Genomic DNA, 26,500 nt, shown 5'->3' with positions numbered 1-26,500 from the left:
TAACATAAACTTTCAGAACAGACTATATGGTCTTCATAATAGTATGAAGTATTATATATTGTTTATTACATAGTTTATGATCTAACCATTTTATGCATCTAGCAATAGATCTAGAAAGTCTGATTGCCTAATAAATATCTGTCACTTTTATACATGGTCAGTGGTACATTCCCACTCCTTAATTGAATGAGTGTGAGAGAATAACATTGGGAGGACTGCCTCTAAATCAAGTCTCTACTTTTGGTATGAAGGCAATAATCAATCTCCAGTCTTTAAGACTGCTTGTAATTTTCCCAGGAGGAAAAACCAAGTGCAGATAAAATCTTCATGGAAAACATTAATATACACACTTATAGAAATTCAATAAAGGTGAGCATTGATGGATATTCACCCAACAAAATATTAAACACCACTACATAGATGGAATCAAAGAAAGTACCCAGCTTTAGGCATAAAACAATAACCAAAGGATATATTTTCCAATGTGACTGAATGAAAATTGTACTCAATATTTCCCAAGCACACTAGGGACCATACATAAATATGTATGTACATAAGTGCAAAGTTCACCAAATGCAGAATACGCTCACCTGGGCAAAGAGCAATATTACAAGGCTTATGATGTGTTTCAGGTCCTTCACACGGCCTTCCTCCATACTGAGGAGGTGTGCACGACCTTGTTCTTGTTCTTTGGCCTCGACCACATGTAAATGAACATAAACTCCACGGTGACCATTCCTCCCAAACTCCATGTACTGTAATAAAGCAAAGAAGCTTCAACAACAAAAGCAAAGAGGTAAGGACAAAGATTTTTTCTTTATAATTAAGAAACAAAACTCATCAAATAGACAAGTATGAAGATATTCCAAAAGCTCAGTTGAGATAATATTCTTATTTGCTATAAAATGTAAAAGTTAAAAAATTCATTAAAAATAATGGAAAACTTTATGCATTTTTTTTCTGCATCTGAACAGTTATTCATGTCATAAACTTTAAACTTTTTGTTATGTTTAATGAAAATGCACCTCTCTTCCTCATGGTAAAATAATCATGAATTATTTTTAAGTCAAAGTAACACAAACTAGTAGTGTAGAGAACTAAATTTCTTACAACAGAGATGATCTTCTGGAGTTAAATTTATATTTAAAAGGCTAAGAGCCAACTTAATTTTTCTAACACTTTTAAAGGTTCAGGATTAAAGACTTTTATGGTATCAGAAAATGAAAAAAAAAGGCTGAAAATTGATGCATATTTTAAACAGCTTTTTAACCTCACATTTTAGAAAGTAAGTATATTTTTGCCATTTAAAAATTTGAGTTTAAAGTCACCATATTTTGTATAAGAAGAAAATTTCAAATACTGTATCCACTCGCATAAGATCTTCCTCTTTTCCTCATTTCAAAATAAGTGGCAAATATGAAAATCTCTTTCTAATGGCCATAAAACCAGAGGATGCTTTCCCTCCTCCAAAAACTTGATAAAAAAGGAAATCCTCCTAAGTTATATAAATTTTTAACAGAAACAATGATCCAGTTAAGATTATGCCTAACAACTATGGATATGTCAATTCTTCAAATACACCACTATAATGAATTCAAACTTGATCAGAAAGAATAACATAAATTGTGATTCTTCATAGTAACCACTGTGATAAATAGTGATATCTTTTACAAATACTATGCTCTTACTATGCTCTTAGAAGTTCAAGGTTCAGATGTTTGATATGACACCCACTGGCATAAGTGGGGGGAGGAGAAATTTATAGAATATAACAAAAAAGATGTTCATTTTCTCTTCAACATTGGTAGGAGTAAGCAGAAGTCGATATAAGGTAGCAGAGGAATTATACGAGAAAATACAGTATATCTAGAATCTTCTTCATGTAAATGCTGATCAAGTTGTTACTTTAAAAACACACATATGATACCTTAATTGTGAGTTAATCCATTCTCTTCCATTCATGTTATAAAGTTACTTCAACTGGTTGTGAAACTATGTCCAAATAGTAAAAAAATAAATCAAATTTGAGTAATAGTCAATGAAAATCTCTTTAAAATTCTGTGAAACTTGCTGGGAAATATATTTTTAAAACAATATATAGAAAAATAACAAGAGGGTGAGAGAAAGTAAGATGTTTTCATTTTCCCCATGAAAAGTTTGGGAAAATCAAAACTAATTTGTATCCAGTGAGATAAGAATAAAAAGTCTATATTTTATATTTAGCACTAAGAAAATTATATATACATATATATATAATATATATGTGCACATAAATATATGTATATATGATAAATTATAGTGGGATATTTTAGAAGTAATTTACATGAGTATATTTTGTTATATAAATGCATCTTTTTATAATTTTTTGCATTTATTTCCAATTACCAAGATTACTCCACTTGAAAATAACCTTTTCTCCCAATACTTTCTATATAAAGTGTTAATGATGCTATATGATATTCATATTGCTGCTTTTGTTCATTTTCTCTTCTATCAAATTATACCACTCTATATGCTTTGCACAATTCCAGGATAAAAAGAAGCTGCTAAATTGGCAGATTTTTCTCCATGAATCACAAAATATGTTGATTAATCTTGACAGCTTAGTTAAATTATGAAACTGGAATCCTCAGAAAATTAATGTTACTTAATTCTTTTTAATGGTTTTCATGGTTAGGTGGTAAAATTTCATGACTTATCCAGATCATTTAAAAAAAAGCTAAAATACTTTTTTTTCACTTGAAAAGAATACAAATCATTAATAATGTTATTTTAGATACTATTGAATTAGTAGGAAATTATAGCACATACCTTATAATGTTTATAGATGCTATTCATAAGATTAATGTTAAAGATAAGACATTTTTATTTTAATGGCAAATTGTTATTTTTTTATTTTTCAGTAAAATATGAAAATCTGTAAGTGATCTGGTCCATCTAAAAATGATTTCAATAAAACCAATATATCTAAATCAAACTCATCTGTTTTAATAGTTTTCTTCCTAGCTATATTATGTCTCCTTTTTTGTGCTGACCAGAAATGAAATGAATGATATACAAATACACAAAATATATTACCATCAGATTTTTTAATAAACATATATAAATTCTCTTATCATTTAGATTAGGATATATGTAAAATAACTCTTTTAGTGAAAGGTTTTTTTCTTAAGAAATAAATGAATACGAGAACTGTGATATTTACCATAAAAAAAAAAGTCCCAAACCATTCTTTATCCTACATAAACTTCTACAGGATTAGAATACATATAGATTATAATAGTAGTTTTCAACCAGTGACAATTTTGACCCCCAGGGGACATCTGGCAATGTCTGGACATATTTTTGGTTGTCACAACTTGAGGAAAGAAGGGAGCTACTGGCATCTAGTGGGTGAACACCAGGATGCTGTTAAACATTAAAAAATGCACAGCACAGCCCCCCCAACAGCTTTATTGGGGTCAAAATTTCAATACTACAGAAGTTGAGAAACGCTGGTAGACTGTAAAACTGTAATTTAACCAGGACAGCAAATATACTACTAAATGTAGTATAATTCTCTACTTTTTTCCATCTACTTTCTGCTTATGTCCATTGTTTTCTACTCTGAGTACTAACAGCTTTTGAAGAAAATAAAATGTCAAAGCAAAAATTTTGCTAAGGGCCATATATCTTAGCATCCATATTAGAAGAAACACATTATTATGCAATTTAATTAAGAAAACCCTTCTTATGAAATTTAAATAATATGAGTGAGTGATAACTGATTTATAACACTATTGATTTGACTTCTTTAGTGCAAATAAATATAAGCTCTAATTCTATCATTCCACATATTTTGTGGAAAGTGACTTTAATACTTAATTTGCCCTTTTCTTGTGTCATTTTCATTAATTAAATGCCAAATACATTTGAGTGCCCATAGTATGACAAATCAGTTACTGATTTCTGACCTAACTTTATTCTTGAGAATATATTGTTTTAGAAAGATATTTACACTGTTTAAATGCTATTTAAAATTTTAAAAATCACTTTTTGTCTCTGTTTTCAGAACATATTATTAACAGATTGAAAAGAAAGTACATATTACCAGCATGGCAAATAATTAAACAAAATATTGAACATAAAATATTTCATAAAAATATAATAACCATACAAAAGATATCCCAATTTCCTATAGTAGGATACTGATTCCACATTTTTAAAATAATAAAGTTGCTAAATTATTCTTTATGTTTGGAAAATTAAAAAGAAAGCAACAAAATTGTTTTCATTATCTTTAATTCAACACTGAAATATAACAATGATTAAAACATACACTTTTCTCACCAACACCACTATTTAACCAAATTTCGAAAGACAAAAACTGTATATGAAGGTGAAAAGGAATTAGTAATTGGTATGCACTTCTGTAAGGATAAGGGTGATGCATTTAAGAAATCAAGGAAAGCTTTATAATCATAGAATATTATTCAGTTTTCTAGACATCAGAGTGAAAGAGAAAACTTGGCAGTTCTGCGTGGGAGAAGCACAATGGTCTCGCTACAAATGCTCTCCATGCCCAGTGAGGGGTTTAATCAGTGGTCTCTGGCAAGAAGATGGAGACTTCTATATGTCAACCTTATGAATGAGCATATCTAGTGACTGGGAAGTAAGCTCTGAATGGAAAATTGTGGAGAACTTTAGGATCCACTCAGACTCATACTTGGAGATCCAATTGCCATTAGACTCTATCATTGTACGTTGAAAGGATCTTGACTATTCAAATAGATGCTGATGAGATAAATGTATATATAAAATGCAGCTTAATTCTCTATTAACATTTTTCTCATTGCCAAGGACAGGGAACTTGAAACCAGAACCCCTTTTGTAAATAAGTAGGGACCAGTTTTAAGTATTCTTCCTAGACAACCCACTCTACTCCCACCCAAATGAAAACCTAAAAGCATTTGCCCTGGTAGTCTGAAGATTTCATTTCTGAAACATGTTGGTCAAATGACACATAATTATAGTTAGGCGAAATCAATTTCAAGAGATCTATTGTACAGTATGGTGACTGTATAATGACAATATAGTGTATCATTAAAAAATGTAAACAGAGTGGATGTTAAGCACTCTCATCACAAAAATGAGAACTATATGAGGTAATGCATTTGTTAATCAGCTAGATTTAGCCATTCAACAGTGTATATTTATACCTCAAAACATCATGTTGTACAAGATAAAACATACGTTATCTGTCAATTAAAAAATAAACAATGAAACAAAATCCTAAGCTCTTTACTTCTTGCATCCCTTCTACTATCTAACATGCCTAGACTCTGTTTGCTCTATGACCCCTGTTTTTATCTTTTTCATTATCTTTCTCCTCCATGACCTCCTTAAGCATTGTTTTCCTATGAATCTTTTTAGTTTTCACTTCATGTTCTTTCTCATCTTGTCTGATTCCCACTTGCCATCGTTGAGTTTTCATTTTTTCAGTGGTGGTTATTGCTCTTCTCCTGTTAATTCTGTCTTCCCTTTCTCCCAGCCTTCAGCTTTCTGCTCTGCTTCGCTCTTAATTCTACCTTCATCTACCGCTTTGCTACCTCCCAACTCTGTTATAAAGGGATTTCCCACCTCAATGCATCATTCCTCCTCCACCTTCTGCCCACCACTTTCTTTTATTTCCAGGACTGTCCTTTTATATTATGATAAAAACCATTATAATGTAAAATTTACCATCTAAACCATTTATAGTGTACAACTCAGCAGTGTTAAGTATATCCACATTGTTGTGAAAGAGATCCTCAAAACTTTTTCATCTTGCAAATTTGAAACTCTGTACCTACTAAAAACAACTCCTCCAGACTGTCTTTTAATGGATCAACCTTGCCTATTCTGCTGGAAAATCGAGATTATTCCTGCCCTTTCACCATGCTACCCACTCTCTACTCTTGCTTTTAGAAACTGCAGAATTAGCCATCTCTAGAAATGGAACTCACCAGAAACTTCTAAGCCCAGTTAGCAGATGGAAGGCTGCTGCCAGTCCTGTCCCTTTCTTTATACCCACACCTATTTGGTGGCCTCTGGAAAGGCTGTAAATGCCAGTCCAGTGTCTACTGCAATAGTCAATAAGTTTGTAGTCACCCATCCATTAAATGGTTAGATCAAATGTAAATCTGGAGATTCACAACATCATGTGCTTTGGACTTCTTGAAAGAAAGTCCAGGTTTCTGTTAATACTTATCTTTACATAAAAATCAGTGGTCTGAGCAAAAGAAATGTCTATAATATGGATGTGTGCAATTTTGATGTAACTTGGAAAAATATGACCCTAAGTGGGCATGCTATTGTGCTGTGCTCCATTTAACATGAAAGATATCTTTCTTTCCCTCTCTCTTTTCTCATTAGTGACTTTAAGTTTACAAAGCAGTGGATGAGGGAAGTTACTTGCATGAAATAAAATAACAGAAAGTTATCTGGTCAGGGACGCTATTTTGCCTGATAGAATCAGATAAGTGATAGGAAAACTGTTGACTTTCTGAAAGACTATGTCAACCACTGTCTCAAACAATGGATACACATCATATTTCTAGTATGGTGGCATACTACATTTTCCCTCAAATAGTTAATTGGCCAGTTTCACTATCTAAAATACAGAAAGACATTTAAACCTTAAATACTATCAGAAGCAGATACAAAAATTTGAAGCTGATATTTGCTGTGGGGAGGAGAGTAACTTATGTAATTTCGTGACCGCTCTGAAAGCAGAAATAATCACATACATAATAAAATATCACAGCTGAATAAGAATCATACTTATCCACTCTAATTAAAATGCCTATACGCAGTTCATATGAAAATAACAAATCGTTCCAAATGCGTAGCATGACACAATTCAATAACATCCACAGTTGTAGTTGCTGCTAACACTACCTGGACAGAGGGCAGTGTTATTGCAAACCCTTGATTCTCTTAATGGGCCGCTGCAGTGTGTCCCGTAAGGTGATACACAAGTTCTGGTTCGCACCTGCGACCCTTGACCACAAGTAACTGAGCATGTGCTCCACTGGGACCACTCTTCCACACCAGATTCACCTGTGTGCAAGACAACAAATAAACATGAAATACTGTCTTACATATTCATCTGGTAAGCATTATACCAAACTGACATTATGACATGCAAGAAAAATTTAAATGTAAAAATATGACAGTACATCAAAAGGTCCATGAAAACATTTCAGAGAAAAAGAAATTTAAAGAGGGATGCATAAAATGCTGATGCAAAGACCACGTTTGCTGTAACCTTGTTAGAAAAATACTCTTCACAAATTACACTGTGCAAAGGAAGCCATGAAGGAAGCAGTCAGCATCTTTTAGTATGAATAACTGTTGAAGTGACTCTCTTCAAGCCAATCTAAGACTTTGTACTTTGATGGGAAAGGAAGCAAAATGTATTTCTAAGCTTACTGTATGGCTTTGGTGAGTAGAAATATATTGATGTGTTCTTCCTTAGTCCTTTATTGTATAACACCCTTTCTAATGCTAGATGAGGTGGAACATAGGAGTCTGGGCACATCTAATTTTTATTATGTTGAGCACTGCCACTTATTTATAATTTATTCCTAGTAAAAGTCCTACTCTTTCAGTCTATGACAGCCATATATTTTGTAGTAATTTATTAAAATCCTTCTGCTTACAACTTTAGCTATGATTTAGAGTAGTGATTTTTACTTGAAATTAAGGAAAATTCTCTATAACTTCTATTAATTTAATAGGGTACTAAAATTTACTGAAAAATAGGGCTCTAAAAAGCCAAGGAATATCTGAATTCATTAATTTTCTTGGAGTTAGCATCACACTGAAACTATGTCTAATTTCTATTATTACCTAAAGTAATGCCCCAAGGACACTTAAAGTCAAACATTTCTAAGCCCGTTGCTATAGGCTTCTTTCTAATTCTAGCCTGGCATCATGTTCAGGATAAATTTTAAAAACTGATTTGAAAATTTGCAGATGCTTTTCTCTCCAAATTCAAATCAGGTCATTTACCTGCTAGCAGTAACTATTTAAGTTAACCATTTAGTTGTTGTAAAAGTTTACAGGTAAGTGTATCTAAAATTTTGTATGACTAATTAGATCAAAGAGCAATTTAACTATATTTTACAGATTCTGCTTAGAATTTGCATTTGAAATAGAATTCAAAAGACAGAATATGATAATCTATTTATCTCTCTCTTTGGGGGGTGTTAGTAAATGACTTAGAAATTATTTGCAGTGCTATTCAAGGTAGCTGGTCCACAAATTGGTGCTCGAGGACAGAGGAGTTAGGACCTGAATGTAACTAAACATATAGATTTTTTTTCAGTGAGAAATTTGTTCTCAAAAAAAAAAAAAAATCAGCTGAAATAAGACATGTGCTTGATGAAGTAGTTGACTTTACATTTTCATGTAAATTGCTTATCTCCTTGAGGGACCATAATAACCAGTTCACAAACAAGCATTGGTCCACCAACCACACTTTGAGTAGCACCTTTATGAAGCAGTTGCTCATATATTGGTCTGCACCATGCACCCAAAGACATAAATGATAATGTATTTATAACTAAATATATATAGTAAGGGCACAGAATGGTATCTAGGATGATGTATTATATTAAATAGGACTGCTTTTCAGAGTCGTGATCAGTGTTTGTCTTAAAAGTACTATATGGATTGCCCTTAATTATTTCATGATTTTTTGCCTTCACAAATTTGTACAAAACTAATTTTATAAAAATGTCCTTGGATGACTATTTAAATATTATTTAAAGCAATGCCTCATAATTTGTTCTTCTACATCAAAGATACTCTATCAAGATTGAAAATCATTATTCTATAAATCCAATATGACAATGGTTAAAAAATATCCACACATATATGTATATATGCACATGTGTATTTAGCAATGAAAAATTTAAGCTTAAAGTTAGGGAAAATATAATGCAAATTTTAAATGATAGTCTAACCTGTTTGAAATGAGATTAAGTGAAGTATAAATATTATGGCTGCATGTTATTAATTAAAAGCCAGAAAATTATGAACAATGTAAATTCTATAAGTGAAATGATAAAGGTTATGAATAAAATTAGTTCTATTTTTGCCACAAAAGCAGTCCTTCTCTTTCCCTTGCATTGCTATGATGACAGAAAAAAATAATTTAGTTAAAATGAACAATGAATCAGGATCAAAGCCTACTTTTAAAGTACTTTTGTTCAAATATTTAAACGTTTGGGTTGCTTCTGAATGTATGATACTGCAGAAATGCTCAGCAGGCTAAACAGTGGTGCCTGGATCATGAAAATTTGATAACGAATGCTCAGAATTGGCTGCCTTTTCTCTTCCTCAAACTGATGGTTCATTTTGTTGGTCAAAAATAAACAAATAAGACACATATTAGCTTTCAAATTTTGAAACAAATTTTGTCACTAAAATAGTGGCCTATATACCAAAATGATCTTGTTATAACTCAAATGCTATAGTTTCCAATGATATTTCCACCAAATGCTTCTTATTTCCATGCTGATTCTTCCTTAGTCATAAAAGTGTGAAGACCATTTTAGTAGAGCCCATTAGGCCATTGTGAGAAATAGCTAATATACTTTATAAGAAAGATATTAAAAAATGCTCAATGACATTAAAGTAGTAAAGTATAATATGATGAATACTATTTTTAATATATACATTTTTAGAGATAGCACAAACTAAACTGGTACCTTAACACTAAGGCACTACTAAGGCTCTTTAGCCTGGCAAAAAACATAAAAGGAAACTGGAAAAACACTGCAATTAAAGTCAGAAGACATGTGTTGGATGGAAAGTTCTGTGACCTTGATAAAGTCACTTTACTTCTTTGAATTTCTTCAATAAAATGAACAATATATTTACCTCAAAATCTATTTGTGAGGATTGAGGGAGATAACATGAGAGAGTGCCTTTTAAATTATGAACAAAATATTAATATAAAATTTTGCTAGTATGTTAAAATCATGAAATTAGATGCAATATTAATTTTATTTTTCTATTTTAGATAACATGCTACATATTTCTAATGTAGATGTTTTCCTCACTATAATAAAAAACTACTTTTCTAAACATGTTTATAAATTCATTTGATGACTAGGATGCTAAAAAACATCAATAAGTAAAATGAAGATGTCTTAAGCCATCCTATTGACACTTAATTTAGATTCCATATCACTTTATTTCATTTCCCTTAACAATAAATACAATACAGATTTTTTTCTTAGGCTAGAGCATCATTTATGTTGAAACTAGCATATCTCAATTATTGGATTGATCAAAATAATCAAGTTGTTTTGATAAAGTAATACTACTTTTTCAAATGCTACTCTCCACTCACTTTATTATTCTATAGAAAGTTTGTTTCTAATTACAGTGTTTACTGATCATGTTGATTGAAGAGGCCGGGTTACTTATTTTGAGAAGTAATTCTTAAATTATAAAGTGTGACAGCTTTTTCTTTTTTACCCCATGATAAATATAAAAAATATATTGTTTTTTATTATTTGATTCACCTCTTTTTCATTCTTTGTTCTCAAATTACTGTTAGCAAACTTTTATAATTGTTTATATGTGATACTCTTTTTTTTTGGTTTGAAAGACAAATAGAGAAATATTATAAACAAAACTTAATTTTTGTAAAATTTCATTGTATGACACTTACCTGTATTTTTCAGACTACCTTAACATCTAAAGAAAGTATAATCTAGGAAAATATTTAAGGAAGAAAACCTCTCTTTTTTGCTTTATAATTGCCTAGTGACAAATTATGAATTTTAAAAATTATTTAAAATAATACAGTTTTACAGTTTTATATCAGTATTTTAGTAATATAATTATACATGCACTTATATTTGCCTACATTATCTTTTGTTTAAAATAAAATATTAAATATTTGTTATTTATCAGTTCAAACATCCAATCAATATTTTCAGAACTTTAATTTTGAAGTTCATTTCCTTTTCTGAGTTATTGTTACTAATATGAGGAAATGGTTTTAAACCTCTTCATGGATCTATTTAATAAATGTTTATGTATTTTACCAAATCACCTGTTACTATATATTAGACATAAAACAGTACCTGGGAAAGTATCAGTAAATTCAAAAACTGAAATTAGTAATTCTTCACTGAAAAAAAACAATGTTCCTTGATATTTGAATTTACAAAAAAGGATTTTACCTGACATTTTTGAATTTTCTTGATATATGTCACAGGCAAATAAAAAAACTGAATTTGTGCAAAAACTTCTGGCTAAATTGCATAATATTTATGCATAAACTAATTTTATTACACTATTGGAAACTTAAAACTATGGTTCTCCATTTGACTTCCCATTGACTCCAATTTTTAGGAACATCAGTAAACCAATGGCTGCCACTTCTTTTGCACAAAGGAAAGACACCTTCTCTAATCTTGCAGAAATTCACTATGAGATGGTGCCTGGGAGGCTGAGTAGTCAGCCTGTGCTATACGCTTCTATTTAACGACAAACATCTTCTAATCTCTGCTCAGTGGTTGAAACTTTCTGCTTCCTATAAAGGAGAAAAATACATTTAGAAATTTGGAAGTCTGCCTGAACCTGGTAATGCATTTTTGGACTTGTTCAAGCTAATAATAAAAATATAAATCACCTCTTCTTAAATAAGAAAGTTCACAAAAAGCAATCCACAGAAGCAAATTTTCTTCATTTCTGGATTTGGCTGTAACATATATCTAAAAAACACTAAAAATATATTCTTAGAGAATTTATTCTAAGCATCCATCCTATTCTGAGAATTTGACCTGCTTACAACTAATGTATTAAAATTTACTACTCATTCATTATCAAGAGCATAGCTCATTAACAATACTTGTATTCTGTGTTGTAGGTTCACATATAGTGTTCTGAATGAATATTATCCTGAGAACGTGTGTACTGAGGGAAGTATACAGGCTATCAAGGAATTTTATCAAAATCACTCTGAATGTCATATTAGAGAGCTGATTATGGATTTAAAACTTCTCTATTAATGGTAAAATAGATTGTAATGTATACAACTTCATAAAGATATAGATAAAACTGTTAGCTTTAAATTTCCTAAATTAAAGGGCACAGCTGGAAATTTTTCATAGAACAGGTTAAACACGTTTTTGATCGAAGGGTGTGCCACATCCAATATGCCCAGATGGAATTATAGCCCATTTATTATGAAGAGCGAAAATAGGAATGCAGTTATTCAAATTCTATAACTAATGGGCACAAATTATACATATATATACAAAATACATACATATATATATATATATATATATATATATATATATATATATATGGTGGCACATGCCTATAGTCCTAGCTACTAGGGAGGCTGAGGTGGGAGGATTGCTTGAACCCAGCACAGAGGCTGTAGTGAGCTACAATTGCACTATTGCACTCCAGCCTGGCCAACAGAGAAAGACCCCATCTCTAATTAAAAAAAATATATATATATGTATACATATATATATATTTGGAGGAAGGTTTTTAAAATAATTAATTTAGAACTAAACATTTTATTAACTAGAAGGTTATTTAATTACAGTGTATTATAGCTGACTTAACACTGTCAAATTTTTGCTATTTACTTTATGTAACAAGACTTTATTTTCAAATAAATAATATTAAATTCCAAAAATGCATTTATTTTCTGTACAGTTTCACAATCAATTAATATTTATAAATAGTATGCACAAAAATATTCAATATATTCAATTTTTTTAAACCTTAAAGTCCTATTTAAAAATTTAATTCTTGAAAGTCCTATATCAATAAATTATTGAAGAAAGAACTTTGTTGTCTTTCTTTAAAAGTTGAATGACACATTTTAAGTAGTTAATTAACATAAATAAATAAGAAAATGTCAATCCTAAATGTCTCATACTGAAAGCAAAATAATTCTTATACGCTGTTTGTGCACTTTTCAATTCACAGCTACTTTATTTATGGACTTTAACTGGTGACAAAAAAAATGGCTCAAAAAAATATCAGCTCCAAAAACTGACAAATGTGCAGCAAAAGATTATGAAAACATGCAGTGGTTTCATTAAATTAACAACAATAAATAGAAAAATGTAACTAACGTATTACCAGTTTGTGCCATAAATTTAGCAGCATCAGCTTGTTCCTGAGGGACCCTTTTTTCATGAACAGATCGAGGTCGCTGACTTTTAATTGTATGATCTCCCATCATTCCAAATTCTAAAGACAGAATAAAGGTATATGAAAGCTTGTGTGTAGACATTTCTCACAAATTACATTACTGTCTCATGCAATATGTTCCTACGCATACCTAAAAGTTACTGATTATATTCACAATTCTGAATTTGCTAGGCTGATCTGCTTGGAATATCTCTAAACTCGTCAGAAAAACCTATAAACATGAACAAGGTTTCAAGAAACAGTAATAACAGTCAAGGAAATGACACATCATGTTTTAAATCAACTTGATTAACAGAAATATTGTACTCTTCTGATAATGTTTTGAAGCAATACATAAGAAAAATACAACCACAGTGTTAACTGTTGTTTTTTCAGAAAGAGAATCCTGACTGGGTAGCATATGCTTCTTCGCCAAATACCAATAATCACCCCCAGAAGTTTGTAAGCACTTTTCTTGTTATTAGTTACTCAATTCCGTAATCTAACTTTTCTAAGGTAGGTCCATTCCCTTAATGGATTTTTTTTTTTCATCCAAAAATGAGGTTGCCCTTGGTGTCCTCAAAGGCTCACGAAAAACAGTGGCCTTAATAATTCTCATTCTCCCCTGCCCTACCCCAAATAATTCCTCACCCCTTTTCTAACCACATATAAGAGAATGTTTTTTTCTTTTAAAAGTTATGTTTATGAAATAGAGGGGCTCTGGCTTTCTGTTATTTAATCTTTTGATAGTAGAGCCCCTAAGAAAGGCAAAATGTTTGGGCCTAACTCAGAGGCAAATGGGGGAGAGAAAAAAAATAAGATGAATAAAACAATAGCTTCTATGTTACATATATTTTAAAAAAAAACATGTGCTTAGCATTTTTCAAGAGTTCTGTGTTTATTGAACTGTTACTATAATTTTAATAAAACCAAAGCCCAGTGCATAGAACAGTTGTTAGTTTGGACTCATAGGAGTATAAGAAGGGGAAGGAACTATCTGAGGGGCAAGAAATTGTGGTGCTTTCTCTTCATCAAGAAAAGTATTGCGCCATTAAGGCCAGGTCTTTTATACATGACAAAGGCGATTGGGTAAAATGTGTTCTAATGATAGTGCAGACATATTATCACAACAAATAATGTCAAAATTTGAAAGCAAATAATTTCACTAGCTGGTTATCTTTTCCCCATCAATTCTTAAATAATGTTATGCTAAAACATTACAACATCCTTTGTGCAATTAAGCAGTGTATTTTGTAAGCACTAATTCTACCAACTCCTGGCTTGTATGTAAGGAGAAAAGACTAGCACATGTTTCTGTCTGTCCTGGCAAATTCCCTCATAAAAATTAAACTATGGCACCTGGAAAACTGACTTGTTAGAAATTCTTTCCAGATAGTCTATCCAAAAGAACATCCCCTGAGAAATCTGAGGAATCTAAATGTGCATTTATTTTTGTCAGTTTAGATAATATCCAAAGCAGGAAATGGAAATTTTCATAAAATATCAGTGGGTTTGATCTTGTAAAATCCATCACTGTTTTCCATTACTGCCAACATCCTCTCATTCCATTCATTTATGTATACAACAGGTGATACCTAAATCATGTTTCACCAGGCTAATAAGAAGTGTCTAATCACTTATCATTTAATGACTGGAAATTTATCATTTAGAAAGTTTATATCTAGACTGTTACATACTACCCAATATTTTAAAATATTATATGCAATTAAAATGTTTCTGGATCTCAAAAAGCAAAAGAATTTAGTGGTAACTTATTATCAGTATGCTTCACCTCTTTCCTTTTGAATTTATAATTTAAGCTGTGTGTTTGTGTGTATGTATGTCTATTACTTTCGGCATTTAAGTCAGAGTATATGTTTACACAAATCACTTGGGGGCTCTGATGCTCACAATAAGGTAGCTTTGGCACAGGGAGGGCAAAGGATGCCAAAAAAAATTATTCCATGCCTACAACTTGGTAAGTAACTATATAGCCAGTTCTAATAGAAGACAATCCTTCAATGCAATGGCAGCATTATAATAGCCTGAAATCTCTTTTTTAAGGAAAAATAGTTTCCTTGTACAGAGAGTATGATCCTGAAATTTAAGGGTCTGAGTATTTTTTGGTAGACAATGCTGGGATGATTTTAAAGTGTCATGTTCAATTTTTAATCATTTCTTAAGTTTAAGCACAAGTTGAAATATTTATTTTTTTAAATAGCATTTAAGCAACTCATTTTACATGATTAAGTGGAATATGATTTACATCATTGAAAAATATATATAATACAAATTAAATTTCAATATCCTCCACTGTAGTCACTTCTACTTATCAATGATCAATGTTATATGAACATTAGTTCTGATATCATAGGTCACAGTATTTAAGATAAAAAATTCTTCAATAATTTATGGCCTTGATTACATACTTCTTATATAACTAAAAGTTTAAAATGGAATTGTTGATTATTGTCAATATAATGCATCTGAAAGATTATTTTGAAAAATATGAGAATTAATATGAAGCCCTGATATAACTAAATTATTCATAAGATAGAAGACATGCTAATAATTTATTTCCTTGTCTCAGTGGAAAAAACAACACTATGGTGGTATTTTTTTTTGAAAGTTCCAGACCTAAATTCATTCAGATATGTAAGTAAAATATGTTATCTAAACAAGTGACTTTCTTCTGCCAATGTTTATGTGCTTAATGTTTGAAAAAAAATCTTCTCTAAAGTTAGCAATATAAGGTTTAACAACAAATGTTATAGTTATATCCATAACTTACAATAGGTTATTTTCAAAACATTTGTGTTCTCTTTCAAGATGACATTATCTGCCTCATTTCTAATGAAGATAAAAGCCAACTGGATCATCCAAACTTAGATAAAAACAATTGCTTTTGCTACTGTTCTCTTATGTAGTGACTGTTGGTTGAGGTAAACCTTTACCATATCATGCTTTCTGAATAAGTTCTTCATGGGTGGTTGATTGATATTCAAACAATTCTTAGTTGGCAAAGATAATATACTACATTAGTTACACCAGAAAAATAACACAGCCAAATAAAAAGATGATCTGCTTTGGTGAAAGCAATGAAAAGCAAGTTATGAAATCAAATGAAATAACGTAGAGCATAACATTGTGTATGTATATATGGTACATGGCTTATGAAAATACAGGGTTATTTCCTAGATCTTTATGTTGATGTTATCAATGAAGTAGTAGTGGGTAAATAACTATCTTCATGTATAAAACCCAAATGATTGGAGATAACTTCCATATGTAGGCACATTTTCTCAGATAATCTTTTCCTGTGCTTTTTCCTCAAAAGCAGTAGTCTCTGGAAGTCAGATACAATAGAAGTTACATGAAAGAAAGGTTTTGAAAATATATTAGCCTAAGTATAATTTTATATCTTTTCTTTCCCCATCCAGGAATATATAAGTAGATCATTAAGAAATAAATAGACTTGAAATTTAACTTGTGATAGTCCATTGTCAGTTATGAAATTTTTGTTGAGATATCAAGGGTCATAATAATGTGAAACTAAAGTCATCAATAAGTTAAAACACACACACACATTTATTATTTTACCATGTGTTTATTTTTAAACATATGGACAGGCAGATCATCAGATTAGTAGATAACAGTCATCACTGTAATCTGTCTTGCAATGTAAATACTAACTACACATTGTTACTTAACTTTTCTTTACATTGTCGCAGAAACCTTCAAGCCCATGCCATTGTTGCTTCTCAAGAAACTCTGGGTTATGTCGTACTTACATTCTGTGGCCAAACTGCACTACTTTTTTTTGTGGAAATGGTCAAACCATTGCACCCTTTCTCATATTTTCCTCCCTTTGAATCACCTGCCCTTATAGACGTGCCTGCAAGAAATCCCCTCACCTAGCCCAACTCCAATGGCACCTCCATGAGCTATTTCCTCATCGCCAAACATAAACAGCCTCTGCCTTCCTTAACTTCTATTTTAATTTGAATCAATAATACTTTTACTATAATTATTAGGTTAAGTGTTTTATTCCTCCTACTATGAACTTTCCTTTCTAAGGGAAAGGAACTATGGCTGTGAATTTTAAAATCATCTCCTGCTTTGCACATAGTTGGATTTCAGTATTTATTTATTAAATAAATAAATGTGCATTAAGAATTACTTCTCCAAAATGCAATTTTCTAAATGTCTAGAACCATTCCTTTAACTTGCCTGGTGAACAGTTTAATGGGGAAAAAATAAAACTCTCAGTGACATACTTGAAAATTATTTATGCATGTTTATGATGGTCAACATTCCTGCTGTCAACAAGATTTATTATCTGTAAATATATTCAGATTATTAAAATAATTAAAATACTGCCTAATTTAGAAATTAAATCTCACTGCCCTAAAATAATGCTTTATATTTTTAATAAACATTTATTAATTACTTAATATGTTAGGAATTAAAGTTACAAAAATGAATAATAAATGGTCTCTGTAATTGTAAAGCTTATTTACAAGGAAATCCAGCAAGCATGGCCTGATCATTTGAAATATATAAAATTATTTATTTTAATCAAAATATTGTTAAGCTACTCTTGAGACTCATTTTTATATTAATTTCCTAGAATACATTTAATTACAATGACTTGCTAAGATGTCTCCAAGGTAGAATAAAATTACATCTTTTAAGTCATACAACTGTACATTTGAGGTGACGTGTCATGTATAGTAACCTAACAAGAAAGAATATTAAAATCTGACTTGTTGACAAGAGAAGGATTCTATCATCTGGCTGGCTTAAGGCAGTGTAGACAAGTAAATTCTGTTAAGAAGTAACCAGATAGTCTCTGAAACAGATGATTAGATTTAATGCATTCTATGTTCATATCCAGGCAGGAGTATAAGTTATTGAATTTATTCATTTATTTTTACATTTATTGGAAACAGCATTAACAGTGATTTTACATGAAAAATATTTCCTGCATACTATCGTAGGGAGACATTTGGATGATGAAGAGCAACCCGGATTATCAGCATTTTGATATCTTTCCGATTTCTGAGATTTTTTCTTGATTTTTATAGTTTTTTGAAATGTTATTAGACTTAAAAATTGTATTCTTTCACTCAACAAGCATTTTCTGAGTGCCTATATAGCCAAGTATTCTATGAAAAGATAAAGCTAAGACTGGAGTATATATAATCAAAGACATTTTTAAAACTAGCCTGGACTATTACAAACTAGAATTTTAGAATCATACATCATTAGTTAAAATTATAAAGAATTTTTTTACAAAAATACCTTTGCTTTTGATTAGAAATATACAAATTTCGTATTACTCAAGAATCAGACAAAAATAGGATAAATTGTGGAAGTCAACTTTCAAAGAATTCAAGAACAATAGTTACATAATGAATTAATAGATATTAGGAAATGTTTAAATAAAATAAAATAAAGACATATTAAGAAATATTAGGAATCTGAGAAAGCCATTCTTAATATTTAAGAAATCAACTTTTCTTCAAATTATTTCTTGTTTCCATTGCCATAGGTAGATACCTGGCTATAGGGACCATGATGCTATGACTTACAATAATAAACAAAACTTGCTTTTTTTTTTTTAATAATTTAAAGAGGTTTATTCTGAGCTGCATACGTGTGACCATAGCCTGGAGAGCCATGTCCAAGTATAAAATACTACCACAAGACTAATATTGTTAGGTTGCTGGGCATGACTCTAAAGTTAACTGGGTAATTTTATGGCACTTCTAAAAATGGATAAACCATGCACCAGTGAATGGGCACGCTGCTAGTATCTTTATAGCAAAGTTAACAGTGTTCAAGAGTTTTCAGTGAAGTTGTTCAATTGTGTAAGTTATAACATATTTTATAAAGACAAATATCAAATATAATTAGTGTGTAAACTTTTAGACAATGATGCTATATTTTATCTTTATTTCAAGTAGGAACTTCGAAATAATTACATATAATTATGGATGCTTTTAGAATTTGAACTTTGAGTATTTGCAAATTATATGATAAAATATCTTATTTAGAATGATTCCAGGAAATTTGGGGTATAAACTCTTCAATTATCATTTTAACACTTATTCTGTCTGCCTTCTGGGAAATGTTAGTAAGTTGGGCACACTCTTCCATGTAAGAAATTACCAATATGTATAACCATGTAAGAGTTATTAATATTTTTTATACATTATTCCAATTGAATTTTATGATCTAATCTCTTTTTGAGACAACTACTGAATTCTTATAAACCAGCAGTAATGGTTTGCTTAAAATAGTTTTATTTGTTGGTGATGAGGAAAATAAATGTGAAAGCACATAATGATAAATACAATTCTACTTCCAATAGTAAACTAGTAGTTGAATGCCCTTTTTTGTTGACTTGTGTCAGAATTTAATTTAGCATACTAACACTCCAGTGGCAAAATAAGGTGCTTTATACTGTAAATTCTAGCACATTTTGAGGTAGAATAAAACTCTTACACTACAAACTCTTAATAACCCTAAACCCTATTGCTAAAGTGTCCTGACAATATCTTAGAGAAACTGAAATATAAGAAAGTAACTGAATTGTCCCCAGATGAAGTGATTTCTATATTTTCTAAACTAGAACAGGGCTTGGCTGCTTTCCTGCCAAAGGTTTCTGACATGTCAAGGGATCGCGTGTGTGCACGGTAGACTTTACAGGGGCTTCCAAAGGGACTGGCTCATTTCTATTTGATACTTTAAAACTTGCCACAGTATAGTATAGAATAAGTTAACTTAAAGCAATTCCACTGTATGTGTATTTACTGAAAGAAATAAGATATTTCATAAAAATAATTAGTACATTATTTTATAGTATTAATAATTATTAGCAAATTATTAGTACAAAATATTTACTACACCACAATTGAAATCCAGAAGATTAGATAAGCAGTTGCTTGACCAAAAAATATATACACTGTACATAATCCATGATATGTTTTGTTTTGTCATAAAACACTGGCATCTGTGTAATTTAGATACATCTATATTGCACTTGAATTATATTCAATTGAGTTTAAAGGTCTCCAGTTTTACTTTTTGTACCTGGAGGTAAGAGAAAAGAGTTTCTTCTGTCTTTTAATATTTTTTACCATATGCAATATATTTATGCAGAAATTTTTTTTTTAGAGATCTAGAAATTTCAAATTGAATAGTTCTAGTCACATTTTGCCATTTGTCTACTGCCATATTTTTACAGTTTATTACAAATGTTTTAATTTAAAGTAGTATATTTATACGTTTCCTAAAATAAATATCAAAACTGAATTTTGATATTAATAAAAAGTATTCTACTAAAACATACATATAGTGTTTATAATTTCTAGAAATAGCCATAATACCATTTTGACCATTCCTTTAACATTTTTAGCTTATTTTTCAGGGATAAATTAAGATACATATCAAATATTTTCAGTATTTTTTAGTATATAAATAATTTTTATAAGCGATTAACATGTATTAAAACATATTTTCTTAGGTTATTAATATTAAAGCCCAAATGCCATTCTTTAGAGAGATCTGAAAATCATTAGCCTTTGCAGAGCAGTGCTTCATATACTGAAGATAGTTAAGACCATTTTAACTAAGGCTCACTGTGAAGGAGTTGGAAAAATAAATAGGCAATCAGGAGGGGCAGCGCATACTTTAGAACACTATGCCTTAAATTTCCTGCCCCTGTTTCCTCTTCTTACCAATTCAGATGCTGAGAACATTATCTCTAAGGTCTCTTTAAGCTCTAAAGTTACATTATTTTCTAGGTCAAAAGTTGATCCATGAACAAATAGGCTATCTCTCAATGGACCAAGAGTCCTAGAAGACCTGACCAAGCTCAATTAACAGGTCTGTACACAGAGATACAAGCATGTGTACACAAACATACAAGTCTGACTAACATGGTTGTTTCAAAACATTTTCTCAAATAAATCAAAGTTGAACAGTTACCTTGATCCATGTCTAAGCACTAAATCAAGGTTTGCTTTGCATGCAATGTCTCAGATTGCCTAATACTTATTTAAACAAGTACATCTATTCTGTAGCTAGTATCCACATTGCACAGGCATATTTTTAGAAAAGGGATTTTTTTCCAAAGACATTTGAGGATAAAGGAATTTCACTCATTCAACAAGCATTAAATGAGCACCTATTACATTTCATACAGGATTCATTAGAGACATAGCAGTGAACATAGCAGACAAAATCTTGTTTCTGTGAGAGAATATATTACAGTTATTCCTAGTGTGACATATAAGGCTTATGAAATAATATATGAATATTAAATTTACTAGACAGCCTTTTATAAAGGTTAATTATAAGCAATCATATATATACATATATATCTCAGATTGATAGCCTTTAATGTATTCTTTCATTTATAGGTTTCAGATAAAACCAGTATGAGTGCAAACCTCATCCATATTATTCAATAGAATTTGGTTAAGAGGGCCATTTATATTTAAACTGTAGACACAAAAGCCATGTCATCATGTCCAAACAATAATGTGGTCTTATTGATGTCTCTTGTATACGTTTACAGTTTTCTATGTTTTTAATTTTAATTGATTTTGTTATATGCCAATCTGGTCTCTCTATACCTCAGAAGAAAATATATGTATTTTCTCATTCCATTCTTTTACATTATACATTTTAAAATATTTTTAGTTTTAAAAACTACCCAAGAAGACATAAATATATTTTAAATATACCATCCTCCTCTATTTTCCTATTACTAGACATTCATGTTGCCTTCAAAGGTTTGCCAGAAGAGAGATTCCTGAAGTGGTTATGCTGCAAGGAAGCAAAATTTAAATTTTGATAGATATTGCCACATTTCCTTTCTGAAATGTTTACCCTGATATACTTCACTCTAAGTAGTGTAGGAAGGGAAGATGTTAAATCTTTTTGGTCTATTTGATTTCTATCAATATGTAACATCTCTCTTTATACTGATTAGTGTTTTTCATATTGATTTCAATTTTGTCTGGTATTTATGTTATTATCCCTGTTTTGTTGACACATATGTCTTCTACATCTTTGTCTATATTTTATTTTCAGCCCCTTAGTGTCATTTTTCTTTAAGCATGTATCTTATATACAACTTATATAGTTGTATTTTAAAAATCCCATATGATCCTCTTCCTTTTATTAATAATACAAAGTTAAATCTATTCACATTTACTATATTAATTAAAATGTTTAATTTTATTTCCTATCTTATATTAGAGTTTCTCTTCAGTATGCTTTCATGCTGTTTCTTTAGTTTTCCCCTTTCCTATTTTTTTGGATTGATAGGAATTTTCATTAATACTTTTTTCTCTAGAGATCCTAATTATTCAAGAGTTATATCCCAAGTTTCTTACATATATAAAAATATATTTTTAATGTATATATCCCCCAGTTAATCAGTATCTACACTCTTTCCCAACCAAGATAAGAATTTGAATGTGTTCTCACTTCCCTCTGCCCTGACACCCACGTCATTTATTTCCAAACTATTACATTTGTACATTGTGTTTCAATAATTTATATTTAACTATTAGATATATTAGTTTCTTTATCTTCGTTCTTGGATTCATTTTTCATTTTGCTCAAGTATATCCTTTAACACAAAATAGGTCTAAAATTGATTTCTCTTGCCCTTACACTTGAATGTTAGAGATTTAGACATTTAGGGTTGAAAAGTTTTTCTACCACTGAACTTTGAAGATACTTTGACATTGACTCCTAGTATCCAGTGGTGCCCATGAGAAGTCTTTTTGTAAGAGAACCACTTTTACTTCTGGCAATTCTTTAGAATTTTTCTTTTTATCCTTGGAGTTCTGAAATTTTAACAGATTGGTCTTTTCCATTCAGCTCACTTTGTACGCTATGTTCCCTTTCGATACAAGGACCAACCATCACTTCTGGCAGAGCACATTGAATGTGTTTTACTCCTTAGCTAACTCGCCCATTTCTTTGTTATCTTCCATGTCTTGTGGAGGCTCTGAGTTACCTCAAGCTGTACTCTGCTTCCATCTTAATCCCCTAGATATTCACCAAAAATTTCCTCTGGAAAAATTAAGCCTCTGATATCTGATTAGTAAAGGGTGACTGCAAAACATGCAACTTTCCATTTCATTTTCTGAACAATTCTCTTCCTTGTTACACAAACCTTTCAAAAGAATATCATCTAATTCCTCACTTTCCAATCATCTAATAATGTTAGGTAATTTAGCTTCAAACCTCCTTCCCTGAATGAAACTATTCTCTCGATGACGTCAATGCCACTTAGAAACTGTCATGTTCACCTTGACTCCACCAGCATTTGACACCTTCCTGCCCTCTCCCATTTCACAACCATCTTGAAATGCTCAGCTTCCTGGGCTTTCAAAGCTGAAACAGTTTTAATTTTCTTCCTCCTCCTGTCTGCTTTTCTGTCTCTTTCGTTGTCTTAGTGACTCTTCCTTCTCTAAATGTGAGTTTCCCCTTAGGTTCTGCCTCAACATTCCCTTCCTCAGAAACCCCACTCATTCCTACAGATTCAGGTATGGCTTTTAGGCAAAGAACTGCTCAGGCTTGCGCTCTCATAGGCCAATCTACATCTTCCAGACCATGGACACTAAGTGTCTCCTAGATATTTTGCTGGCAAACTTAGCGTTTATGAAAACAAGTTAATCGCTGCCCTTGGGCGAACCACTCCTAACTAATATATTTCAAATTTCTTTTTAATAAACATGCAGTGTCATACATATATATGTATATATATATATATATATAGTGAATAAATAAATAACAAAGTAAAAATAAGTTGGGCAGAAATAGTGCAGAAAGCTGTCTTAGGTTTATCAACACATTGTGATGGACCAGTGTAGTTACTTAAAGACAGGTGCTGGGGCTTGATCTGAAAAGTTGAAGGCTCTTAAAGAAAGAGATTATTTTGTGTAGGAATAGAGGGATAATTTAACATTTACTGAAGCTTCTAGGGAGAAAAGGTGAAGCTCATTGGGGACAATAGAGAAAGGAAGTGAGGTTAAGAAATCTGGGGAGAAGGATAAAGAGAGAGGTGTCTAAAAATATGGTGAGATAAGACCAGAGGAGAAAACAAAAATTCCTTGTGGAGGGAATTTCAAAAGCAATATTAATAACAATGATATTTAAGCATATATATATATATATATATATATATATATATATATATATATATATATATATACTATGCTGTGGTGAAATATAATCCCTTTCCACTCCAGCCAACTTCTAGTAAAAGCTTCCTTAACTTGTGTTAGAGATATTTAAAGGAAAGGGATTAAAGAAAAGAAAGATTGGTTTCATGTTGAGGTTGACAAGGGAAACAAAAGGCAAAGCAATGATGGATAATATAGCTGAAATTCTTGGACAAGTGGACAGGCAGAAATATATGCAACTCCTCCTCCCCTGAAAGAATTGCTGGGAATATTAGGGGATATTGAATTTCTAGTTCTAAATTATGTGGAAGTTCAAGCCAAGTGTTTGCTTAAAATTTATACTAAAGATAGTCCTCAGAAATCTGGAGAATTTAGAAGCACCTTAATGACAACACTGAGACGACAAATCAACATATTGGTCTCTGGGTAGCTCATATTGGCAGTAGCAATTACACACGGTCCTTCACCTGATTGTATACCTCCTGAACCATATGAAAACACTGACATAATCTAGCAAGGAGTCCAGAGTTGTTTACTTATTATCACAGGGCTGAGCTTTTATAAGGCCAGTGGCCAAGTGGCCAAAGATGTACCAGGGGCTTAAGGAGGGCTTCACAAGGAGGGCTTCTCTCATATGCCAAATTTACCCTATTTCACTTTCTAGGTTTTTCTTCCTCCCCTACCCCAACTTTCACAGGACTTATTAGCTCTGATTACCCAATTATAGTGCAATTTTCCATCAAGAAGTAGTTAAGATTTTGCTTCTCTGAAGGAAAAATATTTTCCTTTGTGTTGTAGTTTTTCTAAAAAATATTTGATCTGGTATTGTCCCATTAATTATAATCTCTGTTCAAAACTATTATATATATTCTTTATGTTATTACTCCTTTGGCAGAAGACTGTTAGAATATATCCTCCCAACTGGGATACACTTGGTTTAAAAGAAGTTAATTTTAAAGGCCACATTGATTATTCGATGACTAAAGCTTATTGAGTCAACATTGTAACATAGCTGTACCAAATCTCAATTTAAACCTTGATTGCATTTTTTGAAACATGGAATTCAGAATGCTTGGACTACTTGGTATTTAGTCGAGGTCTTGATTTTTTAAAAGCCATATAGATAAAGGAAAATATGTGCAAAAAAAGGTGCTTGGAACAGTAAAAGTATAAGAAGGGGAGTGAGGACTGCCTCAAAAGCTGTTTGTTTAGTTCCAGTTTCATTTTGGAAATAATTTTTTGAATGCCCAGTGGATAAGGCACTTTAAAGTATAAAATGTAGTAGGAAATCTAGGGCAAAGTCAAATAATCAATCTTCAATACTGAATTATTAGTACTATAACTGACATACAAATAGATTATTATTAGAATCAAGAACTGAGAATATTTAGTTTGGAAAAAAGAAAACATTCACAAGAAATAGTAACTATCTTCAAATATTTGGAAACTTGTCATGTAGCAGAAGCATTAGACATAAATCACCTATATTGTTTATGAGGAAATAATTTGGAAAAGCAGGTCAAATCCATCAAAAGGATTTTCTAATACTTTAGAATGCAGAAAAAGGAATGGGTGGCCATATGAAGTACCAAGATTTTGATCACTGGAAATGCTTAAGTAGTGGCTGTGTGACTAATGAATATTGTAGAGATAATTTCTGCAGGGATTTATCTCTGATTCTTAGAAATTGACTGTGATTCTTTCCTTTCTCCCAAACCCATATACTGTCATTTTAAAACTCCTATCATATCTCTATCCAAAGCATTTTCAAAATCTGTCAAAGTCTCATCATTTCTACCACTACCACTCTAGCCCAAATCCCACTGGTCTCCATCACTTGGACAATCACAATGGCCTTCTAACTGCTCATACTACCCCCTGCCGTTTCTCCTGCTTATGATTCATTCTCCTGCTTATGATTCATTCTCCACATAGCAGACAGGCAGATCCTTTAAAAGGTAAAAACAGATAATGTAAATACCTTCTTGAAGTCTTTTTATGGCTTCCTAACGTTTAGTATAAAATCCAAACTCTTTCTCCTGGCTCTTATGAAAAGCCGTAGAATCTGCTCCAGTCTACATTTC

The 26,500-nt window shown here is 31.2% G+C and overlaps 1 protein-coding gene across 2 annotated transcripts in view; it reads right to left on the bottom strand.

The window, feature by feature from the left end:
- The window catches only part of ADGRB3 (adhesion G protein-coupled receptor B3), a 673,565-nt gene that overhangs the window by 403,014 nt on the left and 244,051 nt on the right, over window positions 1-26,500 (bottom strand). For both annotated transcript variants that reach the window (XM_045543808.1, XM_045543807.1), the window contains 3 exons: window positions 13,153-13,263; window positions 6,919-7,080; window positions 591-755 (listed from right to left, as the gene is read on the bottom strand). In XM_045543808.1, the coding sequence (XP_045399764.1) occupies window positions 591-755; window positions 6,919-7,080; window positions 13,153-13,263 (438 nt within the window). The remainder of the gene's footprint in view (window positions 1-590; window positions 756-6,918; window positions 7,081-13,152; window positions 13,264-26,500) is intronic.

The sequence above is a fragment of the Lemur catta genome, chromosome 2, assembly GCF_020740605.2.
Source record: "Lemur catta isolate mLemCat1 chromosome 2, mLemCat1.pri, whole genome shotgun sequence".
In the NCBI taxonomy this organism is placed as follows: domain Eukaryota; kingdom Metazoa; phylum Chordata; class Mammalia; order Primates; family Lemuridae; genus Lemur; species Lemur catta.
Note: the sequence above shows the minus strand (reverse complement) of the source record. Positions and strands in the feature narration are given on the sequence as shown.